Below are 18,876 nucleotides of genomic sequence, written 5' to 3'. Positions count from 1 at the left end.
GTCATTTTGCATCTGAAAAAGTCTTTTACTTTATTTTTAGAAGTTTCATTATTAAGAGTTTTTCCTTCTTTTTTATCTTTTAAGGTCTTGATTTCCTGGTTAAAGATGCTCTTCACCCGAATGCAGTTTTTCCTGTTGGTCAAATAAGACAGCTATCAACTTTGCCTGTTCATCCTCTTTTTAATCTCTAAAGGATGGATATTTGTGAGATGTTGCTTAATATGGTCTGGAATAGTCGGCCCATTTGTTGAATTGTAAGTGACTTTTAAATGTGCAAGTTCTGTTAAATACAAGGAGAACCTCTATGGGTAACTTTTGTACTGAAGTCATTTGTCAACCATGGTAAAACTTGCAAACCCACTTTATACAGAGTGGATTCTTGAAGCTATACAGAAAATAAAGAAGCAAAAGCAAAGGCCCTCCGAAGAGAGAATCTGCCATGCCGTCAGCACTTCCCATGGGTTGGATAAGAAGACCGTCTCTGAGCAGCTGGAACTCAGTGTTCAGGATGGCTCAGTTCTCAAAGTCACCAACAAAGGCCTTGCCTCCTACAAGGACCCAGACAACCCTGGGCGCTTCTCATCAGTTAAACCAGGCACTTTCCCTAAGTCAGCCAAGGGGTCGAGAGGATCATGCAATGATCTGCGCAACGTGGATTGGAATAAACTTCTAAGGAGAGCAATTGAAGGACTGGAGGAGCCAAATGGCTCCTCCCTGAAGAACATTGAGAAGTATCTCAGAAGTCAAAGTGATCTCACAAGCACCACCACCAACCCAGCCTTTCAGCAGCGGCTGCGACTGGGGGCCAAACGCGCAGTGAACAATGGGAGGTTACTGAAAGACGGACCGCAGTACAGGGTCAATTACGGAGGCTTAGATGGCAAAGGGGCTCCCAAGTACCCCAGTGCTTTCCCATCTTCACTCCCACCTGTCAGCCTTCTACCCCACGAGAAAGATCAGGTAAGTGCAGACAGAAGTGTCAGTACTTTCTAAGTATTGCCCATTTGACTTGTATGGTTTCAGTTAAGTTTTACACAGACGCAAGTTAAGTTTGATAAAATCAAAATGTTTTGCCTCTGAGCAGTCTTTTATATTTTAAGAGATATATATTATTTTACAATATAAATTGCTCTCTATTGTTCTACAATGTATTGAGGGCTTCCTCATTGGTTGAATAAGAATTTAATGTGATGATTATGTGATTTGTTTTTTAAACTCTAATTGCTAATCCGTGGGTGCTTGAAGGGCCCAGGATAGATAACTTCACTCTTTACTCAAGGCAGGATCATATATTTATTTCAAAAATCCAAGAAAAGCCATTGCATGCTTTTCTCTTTTAAAATTATTACTTATGTTTTTTTTTTAGCTTTATGAGGTATAATTGATTTATCTTCCTCTTTGTTGTTGTTTCTGAGAAGAAGAATCTTAAGACTAATTATTTTAATACTGATAGCTTGTGCATTACTGGAAGTGTTACAGTATGTGACCTAAATCCTGCCTGTTTCAATTTAAAGTCATTTATTACTTGTTCACTTTTCTCATCTGGTGAACGTGAATGTTTATTTTGTCTCGTCTGTATCTTTCTTATAATCTTTGGTTTCTCTGGGCTTTCTGTTATTTCTAGAATAGTTATACATTTATGGCAGATTTCTCCTAAAGTTACTGCTGCAATTTAAAGTCTTTGGTTATGTAGGGTTATCCTTTGTTTTATTTCAAAGCTATTGAAGTTACCACCCAAACTAAACCCAAAATAGAGCAGCAACAAATTGTTTATAATGATTTCAGCCCTCCAGTTTATCTGTCTATCCCTTGAGGGAGTGGATGTATTGATGCCAGTTATTAATAACTTTACATCTTGTAAACTGTTAGCCATTGTTGATAGACAGGGTGGTTGTTGTATGAGCGAACTGCATTTTCAGAAGTGCTAGAAGCAGTGTCAGGAAAAGCTGTGCTCCTGAGGACTTGTTTTTCCTCTTTGGATATTGTTGCCCTTGAGATAGCCCCTGCTTCCCTCACTGCATTAAGCTGATAGAGGCTCATCCTTGTAAACTAAGTGGGACCAGGTGATTTGCTTTTCCATGGACTAATCTAAACCCTAGCATTTATTTTTTAACTGTATTTCTATTTTATTAATTTTCCTCAACATTTATTTTATCCTTGGGTGGTATTTGTGTTTGTGTAACCAATCCCCAGTTCTTTGTGAGAGAATGTGGGCATAAAGAAAGAAATAAGTAAACCTTTGAAATTTTCTTTTTAATAACATTTGTTTCAAGAAAATACAGCAGGTGACTTAAATCCTAATTTCTGTTTCTGACACAGCCACATTGAGCATTTCTGTTTCTCATTAAATATTTTTATAAAAGCTTACGCCATAAGGAAATTCCTTAAGGGAATGTAGAGCCATTTCTTGATGGTTTTGGATGTCTTTGTTTTAAAAATATATGCATTACTCTAAGGCATTAATATATTAAAGCTTTATAATTATCAGGTACATGGACTAATTCAGGCAGCTTTAGGCAATTTAATAGCATGTTTTAATAATTTTGTGATCCAGGGGAATATCTTAACTTGTGGTAGAGAAATCATTATAGATTTTCCACAGTCCCTTTCCTCTCCTTCTCTTTAACCTTGCTCATCGTTATTTTTGCCATTCTTATCATATTTTTTTCATACAGCATCTACACAAAAGTATTTTTAGTCTAAGGGAAGACTCCTGTCCGGAGGTGTCTAGAATTGAGAACAGAGTGATTTATTGCTTAGCATGCAAATTGTTCCTGTTCTTTCTGTGATGCTATTCTTTAAATTGTCCAGTTAGCATCATCCTATAACAAGGAATGCTGAGAAAATGTGTCCTGTAATTTTTATTTGATGAAATTTGGGAATTGTATCAAGTAATCATAATCTAATTCTTAAAAGAGGACGAATAAACATAAATGAAAATCAGATCAAGTCACTTTGGCCAGAATGTGCTGTATTGCTTCCATTGTATATTACAATGGCATTTTTCCTTGAAAAATGTAATGAGAACTACATTAGAATATATTGCCCTTTGAGATTACAAGGGGTAAATAGTTTAAAACCCTGTAAACTTTCGAAGTCAGTGTAATAGAAATTCTTATCCTGGGTCCATGAATGAGTTTGGGGTAGGTAGGCTAACAAATCCTCTTAAATAGAACAGTCATTTGTATCCACATGTTTTCCTAGGGTCAGGGTCTGTAATTTTTATCAGATTCTCAAAGGGATCCAAAATGTCAAAGAGCCAATGTGAACATTTTTATATTGTAGAAAATATTTTTGAGTTTGTTATACAAAAACCTATATATATGTATGTGTGTGTGTATATATATATATATACACACTAATTGTTACCTTTCCATTGTTTTTGCTTCAGCTGTTGAACTTGGATCTATACGTATGTAAACTAGTTCTACTATAGCTTCATGTATATAGGACTTGCTCTAATATATTTGAAAGGCAGATTATCATTGTTCTTGTGCTAGAAGTCTGAAGAATTCACACTGTGGGAGGACATTTATGATATAAATGGCCGCTGTACAGAGATGAAGTCATTCAATCACAATTTAGCTGACCAGTATCTTTTAAGAAGCTGTTACTCTAGTTACTTTTGTTGAGCAGTTTCATTTAATGGTAAAAAAGAAAAAGAGTGAAAGTGATAACATTTCTTGTTAAACGCTGGCACTCTTCCAAGTGCTTTACATTTATTGTCTCATTATCACAATAACTGTGAGGGCCATAGATTATTATCCTTTCATAGATGAAAAACGGAGGCTCAAAACCTAAGCAGTTTATCCAAGGTCACTTACAGAGCTGGTGAACGGTGAAGCCAAGATTCTGAGACAGTCTGACTCTAGACCTCTTTACCACCGGGCTGTATACTGGGCAACAGGTGGGGCTTTTCATTAGCAATACAAGTATCTCTTTCAAGTCCTCAAATGCTTTGAAGCAGTTTTCCCCTCAACCAATAGACTTTTGGCATGTTAAATTTGGTAGCTGCAATGGGCTTATTACAGTTTTTAAAGCAGGTACTATTTATAATATTAGCAGTATGGGAAAGCAGTAGGGAAAATAGTAACTCTGTGTCTAATTAGATTTAACATCGTCAGCATCCCTGTGCATGACTGCTAGGAGGAACACAATGTGAGTTGAAATAGAAGGGCCCCTTCCTTTCTAACATGGAATTGCACATCTTCTGATAGTCTAGAATTCAAATTGGATGTTACCATACTGGCTCCTTAGCATAACTTCTTTGTATTTATTTAAGAAAGCTCTCTTTGGTGAGGTGATATGGAAACGAATTAAACCACTGAAAATAAAAGTTTATCTTTGACTTGATGAGGGAACTCCTAAAGGATAGTGTTAGAGTTTCTCATTAAAAATGGTAAAGCTCAATTAGGTCAGATTATGAGGACTTTGGAAAAGTCAAATATTCTAAGAGAGACTTTATTTATCAGTATGCATTTTGTAGCATTAAGATTCTATTTGAACATTTGGGCTTTAGCATTTTTATAAAATCAGTTTGGTTCAGTTTTAAACAAATTCCTTGGTATTTCACTTTATTGGTAATATCTTCCAAAAATTTATAAAGTGCCAAATCTTGGTATGTTTCTAGTGCAGTACATATTATTATAATAGGAGCTCTCATTTTTGGCAGCTGTGGTTGGAAAGGGAGACACTTCTAATATCAGGTAGGGCTTTTGATGTTTTTTTCTTGAAGAAATGAAATACCTGTATTATAATACTATGAAAAAGCTTCAAACATAATTACCACACCAGTGATACTGTCAAAAAGAAAAAAAAAAAATGAGTTTCAGAAGGAGCACAGATGATCAGAAATGGGGCTGAGAGATAAAACTATATTAAAAAATCACTTTTTGTGCTCTTGGCCTGTTCAGCTGTTTATTCTGTTTGTCCCTCCTTTTAGGGAGCTATTTTATTTATGGTTATTGGTTATTACTATGAAATAGTTCCTTAAATAGAAGAATTTTTTTTTTAAAGGAAGTGTAGTAGGGAAGAACAAATCTGACTCCATATTAGATCTGTTTCCTTTTTTTTTGAGTTTTCATAAACAGAAGGTTAATGGATATCCTACATCAATTTCCTGTATTGTGTAAATGCCATAATTTAAATAACTTAATTTTTTCTTTTCTTCAGTTTTCTCCCTGCCCTCCTCCTCCCTTTCTGGGATTTTTTTCAATTGCCTGTACTCTGTGAAGGACCATTCACTAGTCCATATTGTTCTTTGATGTGGCAGGCTTCCAGAAGTTTCTCAGCTGTAGAATTGTCCATGGCTGCAGACAACTCTGGATCTTTTTGACAGAAATGTGTGTATCTTTTATCTGCTAATTATGGAGTCCAAACGTCCTCTCTGTTGTCCTGCTCAGTCCTCCTTTGAATTGGTGTCCTTTGTATTGCAGATGGCACATTTCTCAGAGTGCTTAGCTGTGTGCATTCAACTGAAAGTTGGAAAAAGCCCTGAATACACCAAAATGTACTCTTACACGTCACCTGAGTATTGGAGTTGGTATGGATCAAGGTCAGTTTTAGAATGACTCAAGTCAGACAGAAAGCTGCTCTGTCATGTGAACGACTAGGTGAATCCATACGTGCTTTTCCAGAGTCAGGGAGGGAAAAGGATTGTTATGTTATTCCTGTGTTTAAGCTTCAGAAGTTCTTCAGAATAACATGAGCTGCTTTTGTGAGCAGATAGTACTAGTTACTGAGGTGATGTTGAGAGCCCAGGAATTGTCTGAGACTAGTTAGTTAGGTCAAGGGAAGCACGGAATGAAGAACACGTGCGTCTTTCTCGCACTCACAGGAGTGACAGTATGTTCCACTTTTGAGCTTATATTTAGGTGTGACTTGTGTACACTTCTAATGAAATACATTTCAGGTAAAATATAAACCTTAGAGGATTCTGGACTCTTAAAATGAGTGTGAAATACTCCTTTTAACTCTTTGGGTCCTAGATATGTTTGATATTGTAGCTGCCTTTTCCTGACCTTGATTTCCTAATGATATTTTCTTTCAAGCATTGAGGATGCTAAGGGTGTAGTTTTGTAGTTTCTTGACTAATTTTGGATGTTTTGAGCAGCTTTCAGGAATTTACTATTGTATTCCTTATACCTATTTGGGTTATAACAGCTATATTTCTTTCAGTGCTAAGAAAAATCTAGATTTTTATAGCTTTGATGTTGTTTAACAGTTAAGGGCTGTTTGCTGATTTATTCTGACTGTATCTTGGATGGCAGAGATTTTTATTCATCCTTTCCTTTCAAACTTTATTTAATAAATAGTACATTTTAATGTATCTCAGAACAAAAGTTTACATTCTTTTTGTGTATTTTATCTTTGTACATGGTAATATAAAAAGAATACATGTGATTGTTTTATCACTGCAATAGCAAATTTTGATTGGAAAATTCATGACTTCGGGTATTGTTTATAAACGTATAAACTTAATTTTTCTGGCCTATACATTAAACTACAGTTTAATGAAACTACAGTTTAATAGTTCTTCTCTGGTTACACCAGCATTTCAAATGTGAATCAGCATACTTAAGTACTTTGATTTCTCCAATCTATTAATGTTTCTAAGTACATAAACATCAATTACTGGAGTGGGTTGCCATTGCCTTCTCCGAAACATCAATTAGCTCACTGAATTAAAGTTCGCAAATGAGTCATGCATGTAATTTGTGACATTTGGAGTTAGCAGGGCCATGAGTTTTTTTGTGTGTGTGGGTTCCCTTATCTCACTGTCTTCAGGTAGTGATGGGGAGTTTATATAAGTAAAAGGAGGAGGCCTCGCAGTAAGCCTTGTGAAATGCTAGTCACTGTTATCAGGCTTATACTTTGGACTAGACTGCTTTCCCACAAAAGTCTCTAGGAGTTGCAGACAGTATACTGTTGTTTTTCCTTTTATAAGCGAACCTTTTAATTAACAGAGTATTAATTAGAGTGTAACTTTTTTTTCTTTGGTGAAATATAGTATATTGAAAACTCTGCAAACTGGACTATACAGGCAAAATTTTAGAGGGAATGATATTAAACTGTGAGGCTGGTTTTCTTCAAAGATACAAAATAAATACTAATCAGTGGTGTAAGCAAAATCCAGGAAGGATTTGTGTTAATTTGACAAGTGGGTTTAGAACTCTTTAGCCATTATTTTTTAGAAACCAGCTTTGTTCATACATCCTTTCTGTAATTTGCTTCACTTTTGATCTTTGATAAAACCAGCTGCAATTTTGTTTCATTAACAAACTTAGCTGGTTAACAGATGTTTGTTTTGGCTTGATTGTGTCCTTTCTATTAAAAACAGCATAAGCATACATAGAAACCATGCTGGGCCTTTTCCTGTCTGTAGTTAGACAGGCGTTTCAGAAGAGCAACTTAATTTTATTTACAAGTTCAATTTTTGTTCCTCTGTGCTGTTATAGTAGGTGTACAAACATTTTAGCTCTTGTTCCTCCTGTCAGGGAGGTCTTCTGTTCTTAATCCTCCATCTGTTAGTCCAGTACACCCTCCCCCGCTCTGCTATTTTAGCATTACAGAATCTTAGCATGCAGAAAAAGGTATTGCAGAATTGGTAATTGAGACATCAGTGACTCTTCCACAGTTCAAGGGATGGAATGGGACTAGCCTGGTAAATTTAGATAATGTCTTCCATCTTCTTTGATGTCGGTAAGCTGCCATATGGAAAGCAATGAGGCCTGCAGGAAGGAGGTGAGCCTTGGTCTGGGCTGTCTATGATACTCACAGTGATGTGGGCTGTGAGCCAGAGGCGACACTTGAATGTGTCTGTAGTACTTTCTGATGTCACCAGTCCTGAGTTTTGTCCATGGATAACTGCCATGCTTGTGACCGTCTCGGATCATAAATGAGAATGATGAATTTCAAGAAACGGAGAGTAAGGGTTATACTGGGCAAGAGAAACGGTAGTAAGAGAAGCAAAGAATTCACAAACTAAAATCCGGTTTTAAGGACATGCAGTGATGATTCCAGTTTGATATTTGGTCAACTTGTTTCCCAAACTGGTATTTTAATACCATGTAGGAGCTTCTACCTTATATCGAAATCCAGCTGCAGCTGTTGAGCCTTGGGATGTGAGTGAAGCAGCAGAATGCAGAATGCAAAATCTGCTAGTGGAAGAGCCGGCAGTTTGAAGAATATGAGCTGTTCCAGCTACAGTGCTGGCCAGGCACAGGGAGGCTGGGAAAGGTAGGCAGTGTAGGCAGCCTGCTGCTTCTCAGGTGGCGCAACGATAAAGAACCTGCCTGCCAAGTTGGGAGAAGCAAGAGACCCAGTTCAGTCCCTGGGGCAGGAAGGTCCCCTGGAGGAGGAAATGGCAACCCACTCCAGTATTGTGCCTGGAGAATCCCATGGGCAGAGGAGCTTGGTGGGCTACAGACCGTGGGGTCACAGAGAGTAAGGACACACCTGAGCACGCATGCACTCGCACGCCAGGAAGACGTCTCCCCCTTAACTTTGTAATTTACGAAATTGCAATACTGCAGATACGTTGGAAGAGTAATACAATAACTGCTATATTTCTTTCCTCTAGACTCACCACTTGTTAACATTGTCCCACATTTGCTCTTTCTCTCTTTCCCCATTTGTGTGTGTATGTGTGTATACACATATTCATACTTATGGCTGAACCGTTTGAAAATAACAGCAAACATGATGTTAAATTATAATAACAATTATATATCAAGGAACATTCTCCAGTGTAACCACAATGGTATTATCTCATGTAGAAATTCAACAGTGAAAGAAGAGTATTACATTTAATAGACAGGCATAGCTTCAGTTCAGTTCTGTTCAGTTGCTCAGTTGTATCTGACTCTTTGCGACCCCATGTATTGTTTCAGATGGCCCCAAAGTGTCGTTTATAGCTTTTGTTTTTGAGTTGGAATCCAGTTAAGCATCTTGCATCACACTTGGTTATCATGTCTCCTTTAATAGGGACCCGTTTTCCATCTTTTTTTACTTCTCCTGTGAGTGACATTTTTCAACAGTTTCGCCCAGTTATTTTTGTAGGATGTCCCACAGTTACTGTTAATTAATCTGATTATGTCCTTATGGTTAAGTTCAGAGTCAATATTTTTGCTAAGAATACTACGTGGGTCATGTTGTGTATTTCCTTTTTCTGGTCACATCCTTTAAGGTGGTCTTATTACTGGCAGTGCTTATTTGATTAGTTGCTTAAGGTGGTGTCTGCTAGACCTCTCTTTACCAAGGCATCTTTTTCCTTTTGTAGTGAATAAGTAATTTGTACAGTATCTCATGATGCTCTGAGACCACGTGAATAACCTTTCATCCAGTGTATATTAGTTTTCCGTTACTTGCTGTGACAGATCACCACGAATTGAGTAGCGTGAAACGCTGCAGATTTATTGTCTTACGGTTCTTTCGGTTGGAAGCCCAACATGGGTCCCATAGGATTGAGGTCAAGGTGTCAGGAGTTCTGTGTTCCTTTCTTGGGGCTCTGGGGGAGACTCTGTTCCTTCACCATTCCCCACTTCTACAGGCTGCTTGCATTTCCTGACTGATGGCCTCTCCCTTCAGCTTCAGCGTCAGCAACATCTCAGCACTCTCACCATTTTACCGTAGTCACATCTGTCCTCGACCAGCAGCCTGGACAGCTTTTCACGGACTCATGTGGTTAGATTGGGGCTACTTAAATAATCCAGGATAATCTCCCCATCTCAAAGTCTTTAATTTAATCACAGCCATAAAGGTCATTTTGCCATGTAAAGTGACAGATTGACAAGTTCTTGGCGTTAGGAAATGGCTCTTGGGAGGGGGGTGGCATTATTCTGCCTGCCGCACAGTGGTTTCAATAACCTCATTTAAATCAACTTTTACATTAGAGGTTGCTAATCTTTGAAGAGTTTGGTGCTGTGTGAAGAGTTTGGTGCTGTAGTGTAATAATATGGTTTAAGTCTGCTTAGAAAAGAGTGAAGGCTGGGAGTCAGACAGCTTGAGTTCTAGGTCTGATGGTACATCCTGAATCATTTCCATGAGGGCAGGAACAGGGCCTGGCCCCCACTTCCACTTAATGTTTCTTTACTTCTGAGTCGAAGAACTGAAGAATGGGTTTGGCAGTAATAGCTTGAGAGTTTTTACCAATAGGAGTCTGGATATCCAAAATATTTTCTAACAGAGTACATTTAAAGTTGTAGATAAGGCTCTTTCATTTAAATACTCACAGAGTGCAGGAAAATATATGACAACTTAATGTGAGAGACTCTTTGGTGATATTTTGAAGAGTTTTATGTCTATTATTTAAATCTGAATCCTCAGTTAGAGAAGTCTTAAATAGGCCAGTAAAGAAACTGACTTATTTAAGAAAGAATAATATCTTGGTCACAATGTTATATGTCAATTATACCTCAATAAAGTTGGGGGAAAAAAAGAAAAATATTCAGGTGAATGTCTATTATGTTCTTTCAGTTCTTAGTAAAAACTGAGGAGGAAAAAAAATCACATCAAGATTGACAAAGGCACTGAGCCCTCATTTCCTTTCATTCCATAGTGCTTTAGTAGAATCTTCTGCAGTAGCTGCAATTAGTTGGCATGCATTGGTAATGCTGACCTTTTCAGTTGTTAAAGAAAAACTGTTTGTTATCTGCCTATAAATGTGCTTTCTAGAGCTGATAAAAAAAGATAATCTTCTCATCTGATGAGCTCTGACCCTCTGTAAACCTCCCTTCCAACTTATTTTCCACCAACTACTGAAATACAACAAGATGCCAACAAGTACTTCCTCACAGAGCATTTATACCAACTTATATAAAATCATCTCTTTATTGGAAAATTGTGTAATGTCTTGATTTCAATTTAGCATAGCATGTTGGTTAGCAATAAATCTTGTTAAGGTAGGAACACAAGCTATAGGCAGTTTGCAGAACATTGATCAGGGGCAAATTATATGTATTTTTCCAGCTTCTAAAAATTTCAGAGCAAAATGAAATAAATAGTTATCATCAGGACCACCACTTTCTAGGTTGTTTGTTTTACAATCTGACATAGTAGAACGTCACCGTGTACCTTGCAGTTAAGTGCCTTGACTCTCCTAAAATACATTGTTTGTGCCTGTGACTATTTCAGTTCCAAGTTCTGTCTGTGATACACAACAAAAGCAAAATAATGTGGTTACAACTTGGTACTTGTAACTTGTAAAATAGCATAATAAACAGCTCAGATTTGAAGGCTGTACAGAAAACATGCAAGAAGATATTAGTGTGAAATATTGATACTCAGTACTTACTATGTACCAGGTAAATTTCTAAGTATTTAATATATACAAAATAACTTTACATGAACCCTGAGAGATAAATACTGTTATTGATGGAATTTTACAGATGAAGAAACAGTCCAGAGATGTTACCTTGCCCAAGAGGACACAGGAAGTGTCAGAGCTAGTGTTTCAACCTGGCATACAACTTGGAGTACAGCCACTTCACACCTTCCAGTCTTCTCACTTATTTGGATGGAACCAGCAGATAACCTATTGAATTCTTATAACATATAAAGCTCTGTACTAAGTGCTATAAAACTTACATAGTATAAGCTGTATTCAAATTGTAGTTAGATCAACCCAGTTGAAACATTCCTAGACATACAGCTGTGTGGTACCTTTTCAAACGACCAGTGCGGTGATCTTCATTTTCACAGTGATTGAAAATTTATTTTCTTCAGGAATGAGTAATAGCAGCCATTTATATACTACTTACTGTGAGTCAGACACTACTTAAAGTGCTTTAGGTACTTGCCTGTGATGTAGTACTTCTTTGCCTTCTTACGAGGGAGGGGACTGAAGCACATGAGGTTAAAGGACTTGCCCAAAGTCCCATGTCTGTTGTATGGGGAGGTGGAGCCAGGATTCAGGTCCTGGCGTCTTGGCTCCACAGTCTGTACGCTTAATGCTTATGCTGTATTCCCTTATATTTTCCTCTAGAAGAAAACTTCTTTTAAAGAAAGGGTGTTGAAAAGAGTACACATTAAGTTCTTATAAACCTGGACCTCTAAATGCCTTTTAAGTGTTTATAATAGGAGTCACTGAAAAGACTTAAAATTTGTAGTGTGACCTCATCTGATGTAGCTTTTTCCAAACATTCTGAGGTAGAAGGAAATGGTACTCTTTAAGATGATAAGGATGCTAACAACGTTCTGAGTTTTAAAGTTCCTGAGAGATTCTGGAATTTGACTTGCTTAGCCTATAGTTTCTCCAGATGGTTTGATAATGGGCCTTCCTCTTTCTCCTCACTCCTCACAGTAGCTGTTCACTTGTCTAGAAATCTTTACATTTGGTTAAGCACAGTTTGGATAGTGCTAATGTCGGGTTATACTGCCAAGTCCTTTCCTCATTTCTCCCAAATACTCATCCCAAGGAAAGCCATTGACTAATTGACTTTGGGTTTGTGCTTCAGAAGAGAAACCCTCAAATCATCATTTTCATTCCTTGTCTGTGTTATGAATTAGTAAAGTGTTAGTCGCTGAGTCATCTCTCTCTCTTTGTGACTCCATGGACTGGAGTCCACCGGGCTCCTTTGTCCATGGGATTCTCAAGGCAAGATTACAGGAGTGGCTAGCTATTCACTTCTCCAGGGAATCTTCCTGACCCAGGAATCAAACCGGAGTCTCCTGCATTGCAAGCAGATTCTTTACTGTCTGAGTCACCAGGGAAGCCGTAGGGTAGTAAAACCATTGTGTAGTTCTTCAACTGGAGAATAACATTTTAGAGTAGCAGGTGGCCTTCGAGGTCACCAAGTTCAGGGCTTTTAGGTTGAGGTCCCAGTATTCCTTTTAGGGGGTTGTGAACTTCTAAAACTGTATATAGAATGTTAGGCTTACATGTTTTATGAGTATTTTTCTGAAGCCTGTCATCTCTCCCCTCCTTCAGCAGGTCACCTGACTTTAGACCAGTGGTTTCCCAATTTTGCTGCACGTTTGAATCATTGGAAGAGCTTTTAAAAATTCCATGCCCAGACTTCATCCCACCTGTTAACACACAGTGTCTGGGTGGGAGGCAGGCATGAGAAGTTTTTAACAATCTCTGGAGGGATGGCAGCGTGCAGGAAAAGTTTAGGAATCACTGCCTGAGGCTAACTTTCTTCTTTTATAGATGAGCAAACAGGCGCTACTTTGTGGTTGAGGAAACAATCGAAATATGTTAATTGGACAGGGCCCCCACTGTTGCTAAAAGAGATCTTAGAGATCATGTGAGAAAGAAGTCTTAGGAAAAAGAAGCTCTGGGGGCAGAATGCTTTGGTTCAAATCCCGACTTTTCCACTGGGCAAGTAGCCCTTGTCTTGGTTTTCTCAGCTGGCAAATGGGGACGATAAAAGCACAGACTGCATGGGGTAGTTTTGCTGCACTAGAAAGGGCAGCTGAACAGAGTCTAGCGCTATGGGAGGCACAGTTGCCCGTGGCCTCACTGCATTTGAAGCAAAAGTGATACCCTCATCACCTCATAAGGAAGGCCTCCTTTCCCACTGGAGATTCGCTGTAGTCACACAGGCCACCAATGGCTACAATTTCTGTTTCTTTGTTGTTTTTTCCCTCATTTCTTTTTATTTAAATAATAAGAAAAAGAGTGTATTTTCTAGAGTAACACATGTTTATTGTACAGGTTTTGGGAAGACAGAAAAGTTCAGGGATGATAATACTATGTAAATTTCCCTCCAAAGATAACTAGCATTAAAAGTTTGTATTTCCTTCCAGTCTTTTTTCCCCTACCTGTGTATTTGTTCTATTTAAATAAAAAGATGTTAGCTGTATAATTTTGTATCTTGCTTTCTACATTTAAAACATGTTGTGAACCTTTCCCCATATTAATTCTTTGAAGTGTGACCTTAAAAGACTGGTAGTATTTCATGTGTCTTTGTTGCTTAACGTTTAAGATGTTCCTAACTTTTTTGCTATTACAAGTAATCCTGCTACTAAAAATTTATGCACGCATGGGTAATTTCTTCTCACAGGATAGATTATTAGAGGAGAATACTGGGGCATACACATTAGTTCTTCTGTGACTTGTGAAATATATGGTAAAAAATGTTTCAAAAGGTAGTACCGGTTTATACTCTTGGGCAGAGTATAGAGTCCTTGGGCATCCATCCACTTACTTCTTCAGTTCAGTGGTTCAGTCGTGTCTGACTCTTTGCAACCCCGTGGACTGCAGCATGCCAGGCTTCCCTGTCCATCACCAAATCCTAGAGCTTGCTCAAACTTGCTTCTTCACCCGTATTTATTTATTTATTTGGCTGCACTGAGTCTTATTTGTGGCATGTGGGATTTAGTTACCCGACCAGGGATCAGACCCCGGCCCCCTGCATTGGGAGTTCAGAGTCCCAGCCCCTGGACCACCAGGGAAGTCGCGGCCTCATCCTTACTTTTTACCTTGCCAGTGTGGTAGACGGAAGAGTGGATCTCTGTCTTTACTTGGTATTTTTGTTTAGTGGTCATTGCTTAATAGCTGTAGTGTTGTGGTTATCCGTCCTTCATTCCTGTGCCCTGGAGGCAACCATCTTCAACTCCTCAACCATATTTAGTCATTTCTTCTGGAAGTTAGAGTTCTTGGTTTTTAAACAGCATTCTTATAACGCTGTTTCTTGAATTTCGGTTTTAGACATTTTCGATTGGCTCCTTGCCAGGGGAGATAAGGATCAAGCTCTCCTACGCCCTTCCCTTTCCCATTGCCCTTCTCCTCTCAGTGTAATTAGGTCATCATTTCTGCCTAAGTATTTGTAGTCAGTGTGCAAATACGATTTACTTGTGCCTTGAAGTATACTGTTATCAATTTTCGTGATTTTTGTTGTTTTTTTAAATAGGTAAAGATTTGTTTGTTTATGGCTGTGCTGGGTCTTGGTTGCTCTGTGGGCTTTCCTCTAGCTGCAGTGAGTGGGGCCGCTGTCTGGCTGTGGTGCACGGGCTTCTCCTGTTGCAGAGCGTGGGCTCCAGGGCAGGGGAGTTTCAGTAGCTGCAGCTCCCAGGCTCCAGAGCACAGGCTCAGTAGTTCTGGCACGTGCACCTAGTTGCTCCTCAGCACGTGGGATCTTCCAGGATCAGAGATCAAACCCATGTCCCCTGCACTGGCAGGTGATTCTTGACCACTGAGTCACTAGGGAAGCCCTGTTTTGTTTTGTTTAGAAAATTCTCCATCCTGAGTTCAGAGAGACATTTACTGTTTTTTCCTTCCAAGTTTTTGTTTGTCTTTATACTTAAATCCTTAAAATCATGTGCAGTTTTCGTTTTGGTAAGTGGTGTAAGGGTCTCTTGTTGTTGTGTTGTTTTTAATAGCTGACATTGTTCCAGGATCATATAAAAAAATTCTTACTTTCCCCACTAATTTATGATACCTTAAAAAAAAAAATCACATCATAACTTTTTATCTGTCAGAAAGCTCAGTTCAGTTCCAGCCTGGTGTTGGAGAAGACTCTTGAGAGTTCCTTGGACTGCAAGGAGATCCAACCAGTCCATTCTGAAGGAGATCAACCCTGGGATTTCTTTGGAAGGAATGATGCTAAGGCTGAAGCTCCAGTACTTTGGCCACCTCATGCAAAGAGTTGACTCATTGGAAAAGACTCTGATGCTGGGAGGGATTGGGGGCAGGAGGAGAAGGGGGCAACAGAGGATGAGATGGCTGGATGGCATCACTGACTCAATGGACGTGAGTCTGAGTGAACCCCAGGAGTTGGTGATGGACAGGGAGGCCTGGCATGCTGCGATTCATGGGGTCGCAAAGAGTCGGACACGACTGAGCGACTGAACTGAACTGAGAGCTAGATCTCTCTTAATACTCAGCTTCATTTTTACCTTTGACAATTTTAGTTCAGTTAACTTTGTAACATTTATTTCACTTAACCTCATTTAGCCTGTGGAACTGTCTTCCAGTTTTGCTTTGGAATGTAGGGGAGGACAGAGGAGGTAAAAGGCAAGTGGCCTCTATGGTACAGTATTGCCATTTTCAAAAACTTATGGAATACATATCATTTGAAATCATTTGCTGTCTAAATTCTGTGCCTCTCTAGAGAGTCTTAGCTAGCCCTATTATGTCAGCCTGTATTTCACTAATTGCTTATGATTATTTCGTGAAACTGAGGGTTCAGAAAAGAATGTATTTTGCCCAATTATCTATTGTTTTTAATGACATGCAGTGCGCTTGTAAGAGACCCTTGCTGTTTTCAACCTGCCACAGTTGGAAGCGAGTGGATTTCCTCTTGGGCATGCCTGAGCTGTCGCCCATCAGACTGTCTCCTAGCCTGCCTTCGGATCTTTCCAACTATCCCACTGTCATTCTGAACTATCCCGCTGTCATTCAGTATTGCCCAAAAGTTCATAGTGGGCTGTGAATTTCCTAAATTTACCTCTGTTATTAAGATTTCTGTTTTGTCCCATTGTGATCAGAGAATGCAGTTTATATGATTTCAGTCCTTTTATATTTATGCCTAACATACGAGCTGAAAACATATGTCCTGAAAATGTTCTGTACGCGATTGAGAGGAGTGTGTATTCCGCTCTTGCCGTGTGACGACATCCGTAGCTATCTGTTAGGCCTGCTTGGTTTGTAGTGCTGGTCAAGACTTCCGTTTCCTTGCTGATCTTCTGCTTGATTATTTTATTATTGAAAGTATAATATTGAGGACTCCAACTGTTTCTGTTGAATTGTCTGCTTCTTTCATTATTATCAGTTTTACTTACTACTTAGTGTATTTTCAGGCTCTACATGTTTAAAATTGTTATATTTTCTTAATATATTGACCCGTTCATCATTATACAGTATCTTTATTTTCTTTCAGTAACAATTTTTATGTTAAAACATTTTTTTCTGATAGTAATATAACCACTTCACCTTTGTTTGGTTATTATTTTTGTGGTTTATTGTTTTCCTTTCTTTTCCTTTCTATTTATTTATATCTTTGAATCTAAGGTATACCTGTTGTATACCATATAAACAGTCCTGCCCTGAAGACTTGAATAAAAGTATTTGAATCTGTGTTCTCTTTTCTTTTGGATATATACCTAGGAGTGGAATTGTTGAGTCATAGGATAATACTGTGTTTAATTTTTTGAGGAACTCCCCAGTTGCTTTCAACAGTGGCTGCATCATTTTACATTTCTACCAGCAATGTTTTGAGAGTTCCAGTTTCTCCACATTCTGACCAACACTTGTTCTTTCTCTCTTTCTAAACTAGTGCTCCCTTATTCTCCTTTTCAGAATTTTCACGGTGAGTTGTGCTTATTTTTCCACATAGACTCTATTTATTATCATTATTTTGTTTTCTTTTTGGTTGTGCCACATGGCTTGTGGGTCCTTAGTTCCCCAACCAGGGATCGAACCTGCACCCCCTGCATTGGAAATGTAGATTCTTAACCATAGGACCGCCAGGGAAGTTCTCCACATATACTTTAGAATGAGCTGTTTAGTTCTCAAAAGCTCTTGTAATTTTATTGGAGCTTTTAGGGTATAGAATGGCATTCTTATAATAATACTGAAGCTTATACCAAAGAACAGATGTAACTTCCATTTTTTAATATGCTTTATTACTTCAGGTTTTCTTTATTGTGGAAAATTTAAAGCATATGAAAAAGCAAGAGCAATGCTCACCCATTACCATGACAATAATTCCTCATGACTACTCAGGTTTCATTTATATCCCTACACATTGTTCCTAGCCCCGCCACGGCTGAATTATTTTGAAGCAAATCCAAACACATTTTGTTTATAAATATTTTTGTAATATAACCATTATTATCCATTTAAAGTCTTGTGTGTGAATGTAAGTGTGTAGACTATAGAGTCTGAGCAATGTGTACTGAACCATTTTAACTTTCTGTTAAATTAATTCCTGGATATGCTATTTTTAGGGTGCTATTGTAAATAGAAACTTGTTACCCTTTCTAATTGACTCTTTTTAAAATACAAGATAGTTTTTGATTTTTTAAAAACAAGATAGCTATTAATTTTTATGTATTAATTTTGTACTTAGCCACCTTACTGAGTTCATTTTTTGTTCATAATAGTTTTTAGTTATTATCTTGGGTTTTCTGGTCAAATAATACTGTATTGGCAAATAATGATCATTTAAATTCTATTTCCTCCTTGCTAATTTCTATATCTGAGATTTTTCTATAGTCTGTTTTTATCAGCTTTAGTACTTCCTTAATGATGTTAAAAAGTACTGGTGACAGTGGATATGTTTTGGGGGAATACTTAATTATCTCTCAAATATGATACTGTCTTATGTGTTTATCATGTTGATAAAGAAATTTATCAAGTATAGATTATTTTATTCAATATCTTTTCGGCATTTATGGAGAGAGTGATTTTTCTTTGATCTTTAATATGATGAATTTCTAATATTGACCATTCTTGCTTTCTGAGTATGAATTGCAGATGTTCATAGTGTGTTATTTGTTTAAAGAGTGACATTCATTTTAATAGCAAATTTCCCTGGCATATTTAAAATTCTCAGTGTTAGTAAATTCATTCACACATTTTCAAAGCATGTCTATTCCATAAAGAACCATTCTTATTAGTAAGTCATTTCCTGGTGCCTTTTTGTGAAGCTCGTATTAGAGGACAGTATTCAGTATTGTGTGTGTGTGTTTGTGAGAGAGAGAGAGAGTGCATACACATGGGTGCTTGAGGAAGAGTGTTATAACACAATATTGGGTTTTAGAAGCTATGATATAATAAATTGTAATGTGTGGTATATCCACATCTTTGTTGTAACAAACCATAATGTAATAATTTTTTACTAAAACAATGTAAATATTTTTACTACTAAATTGAAATCAGCATGTCTATTTTTTTGTAGATACGTCGATTATGATTGAATGAGATAATGC

The 18,876-nt window shown here is 37.9% G+C and overlaps 1 protein-coding gene across 1 annotated transcript in view; it reads left to right on the top strand.

Annotated features, from left to right (window-relative positions):
- The first annotated feature begins 339 nt into the window (after positions 1-339).
- Positions 340-18,876, top strand: part of KAT6B (lysine acetyltransferase 6B) — a 166,086-nt gene continuing 147,549 nt past the window's right edge. Inside the window, exon 1 of the mRNA XM_052639305.1 lies at positions 340-960. Within this exon, the coding sequence (XP_052495265.1) occupies positions 340-960 (621 nt within the window). The remainder of the gene's footprint in view (positions 961-18,876) is intronic.

The sequence above is a fragment of the Budorcas taxicolor genome, chromosome 5, assembly GCF_023091745.1.
Source record: "Budorcas taxicolor isolate Tak-1 chromosome 5, Takin1.1, whole genome shotgun sequence".
Taxonomy (NCBI): domain Eukaryota; kingdom Metazoa; phylum Chordata; class Mammalia; order Artiodactyla; family Bovidae; genus Budorcas; species Budorcas taxicolor.
The sequence above is the reverse complement of the archived record's forward strand: the minus strand, read 5'-3'. Positions and strand labels throughout refer to the sequence as shown.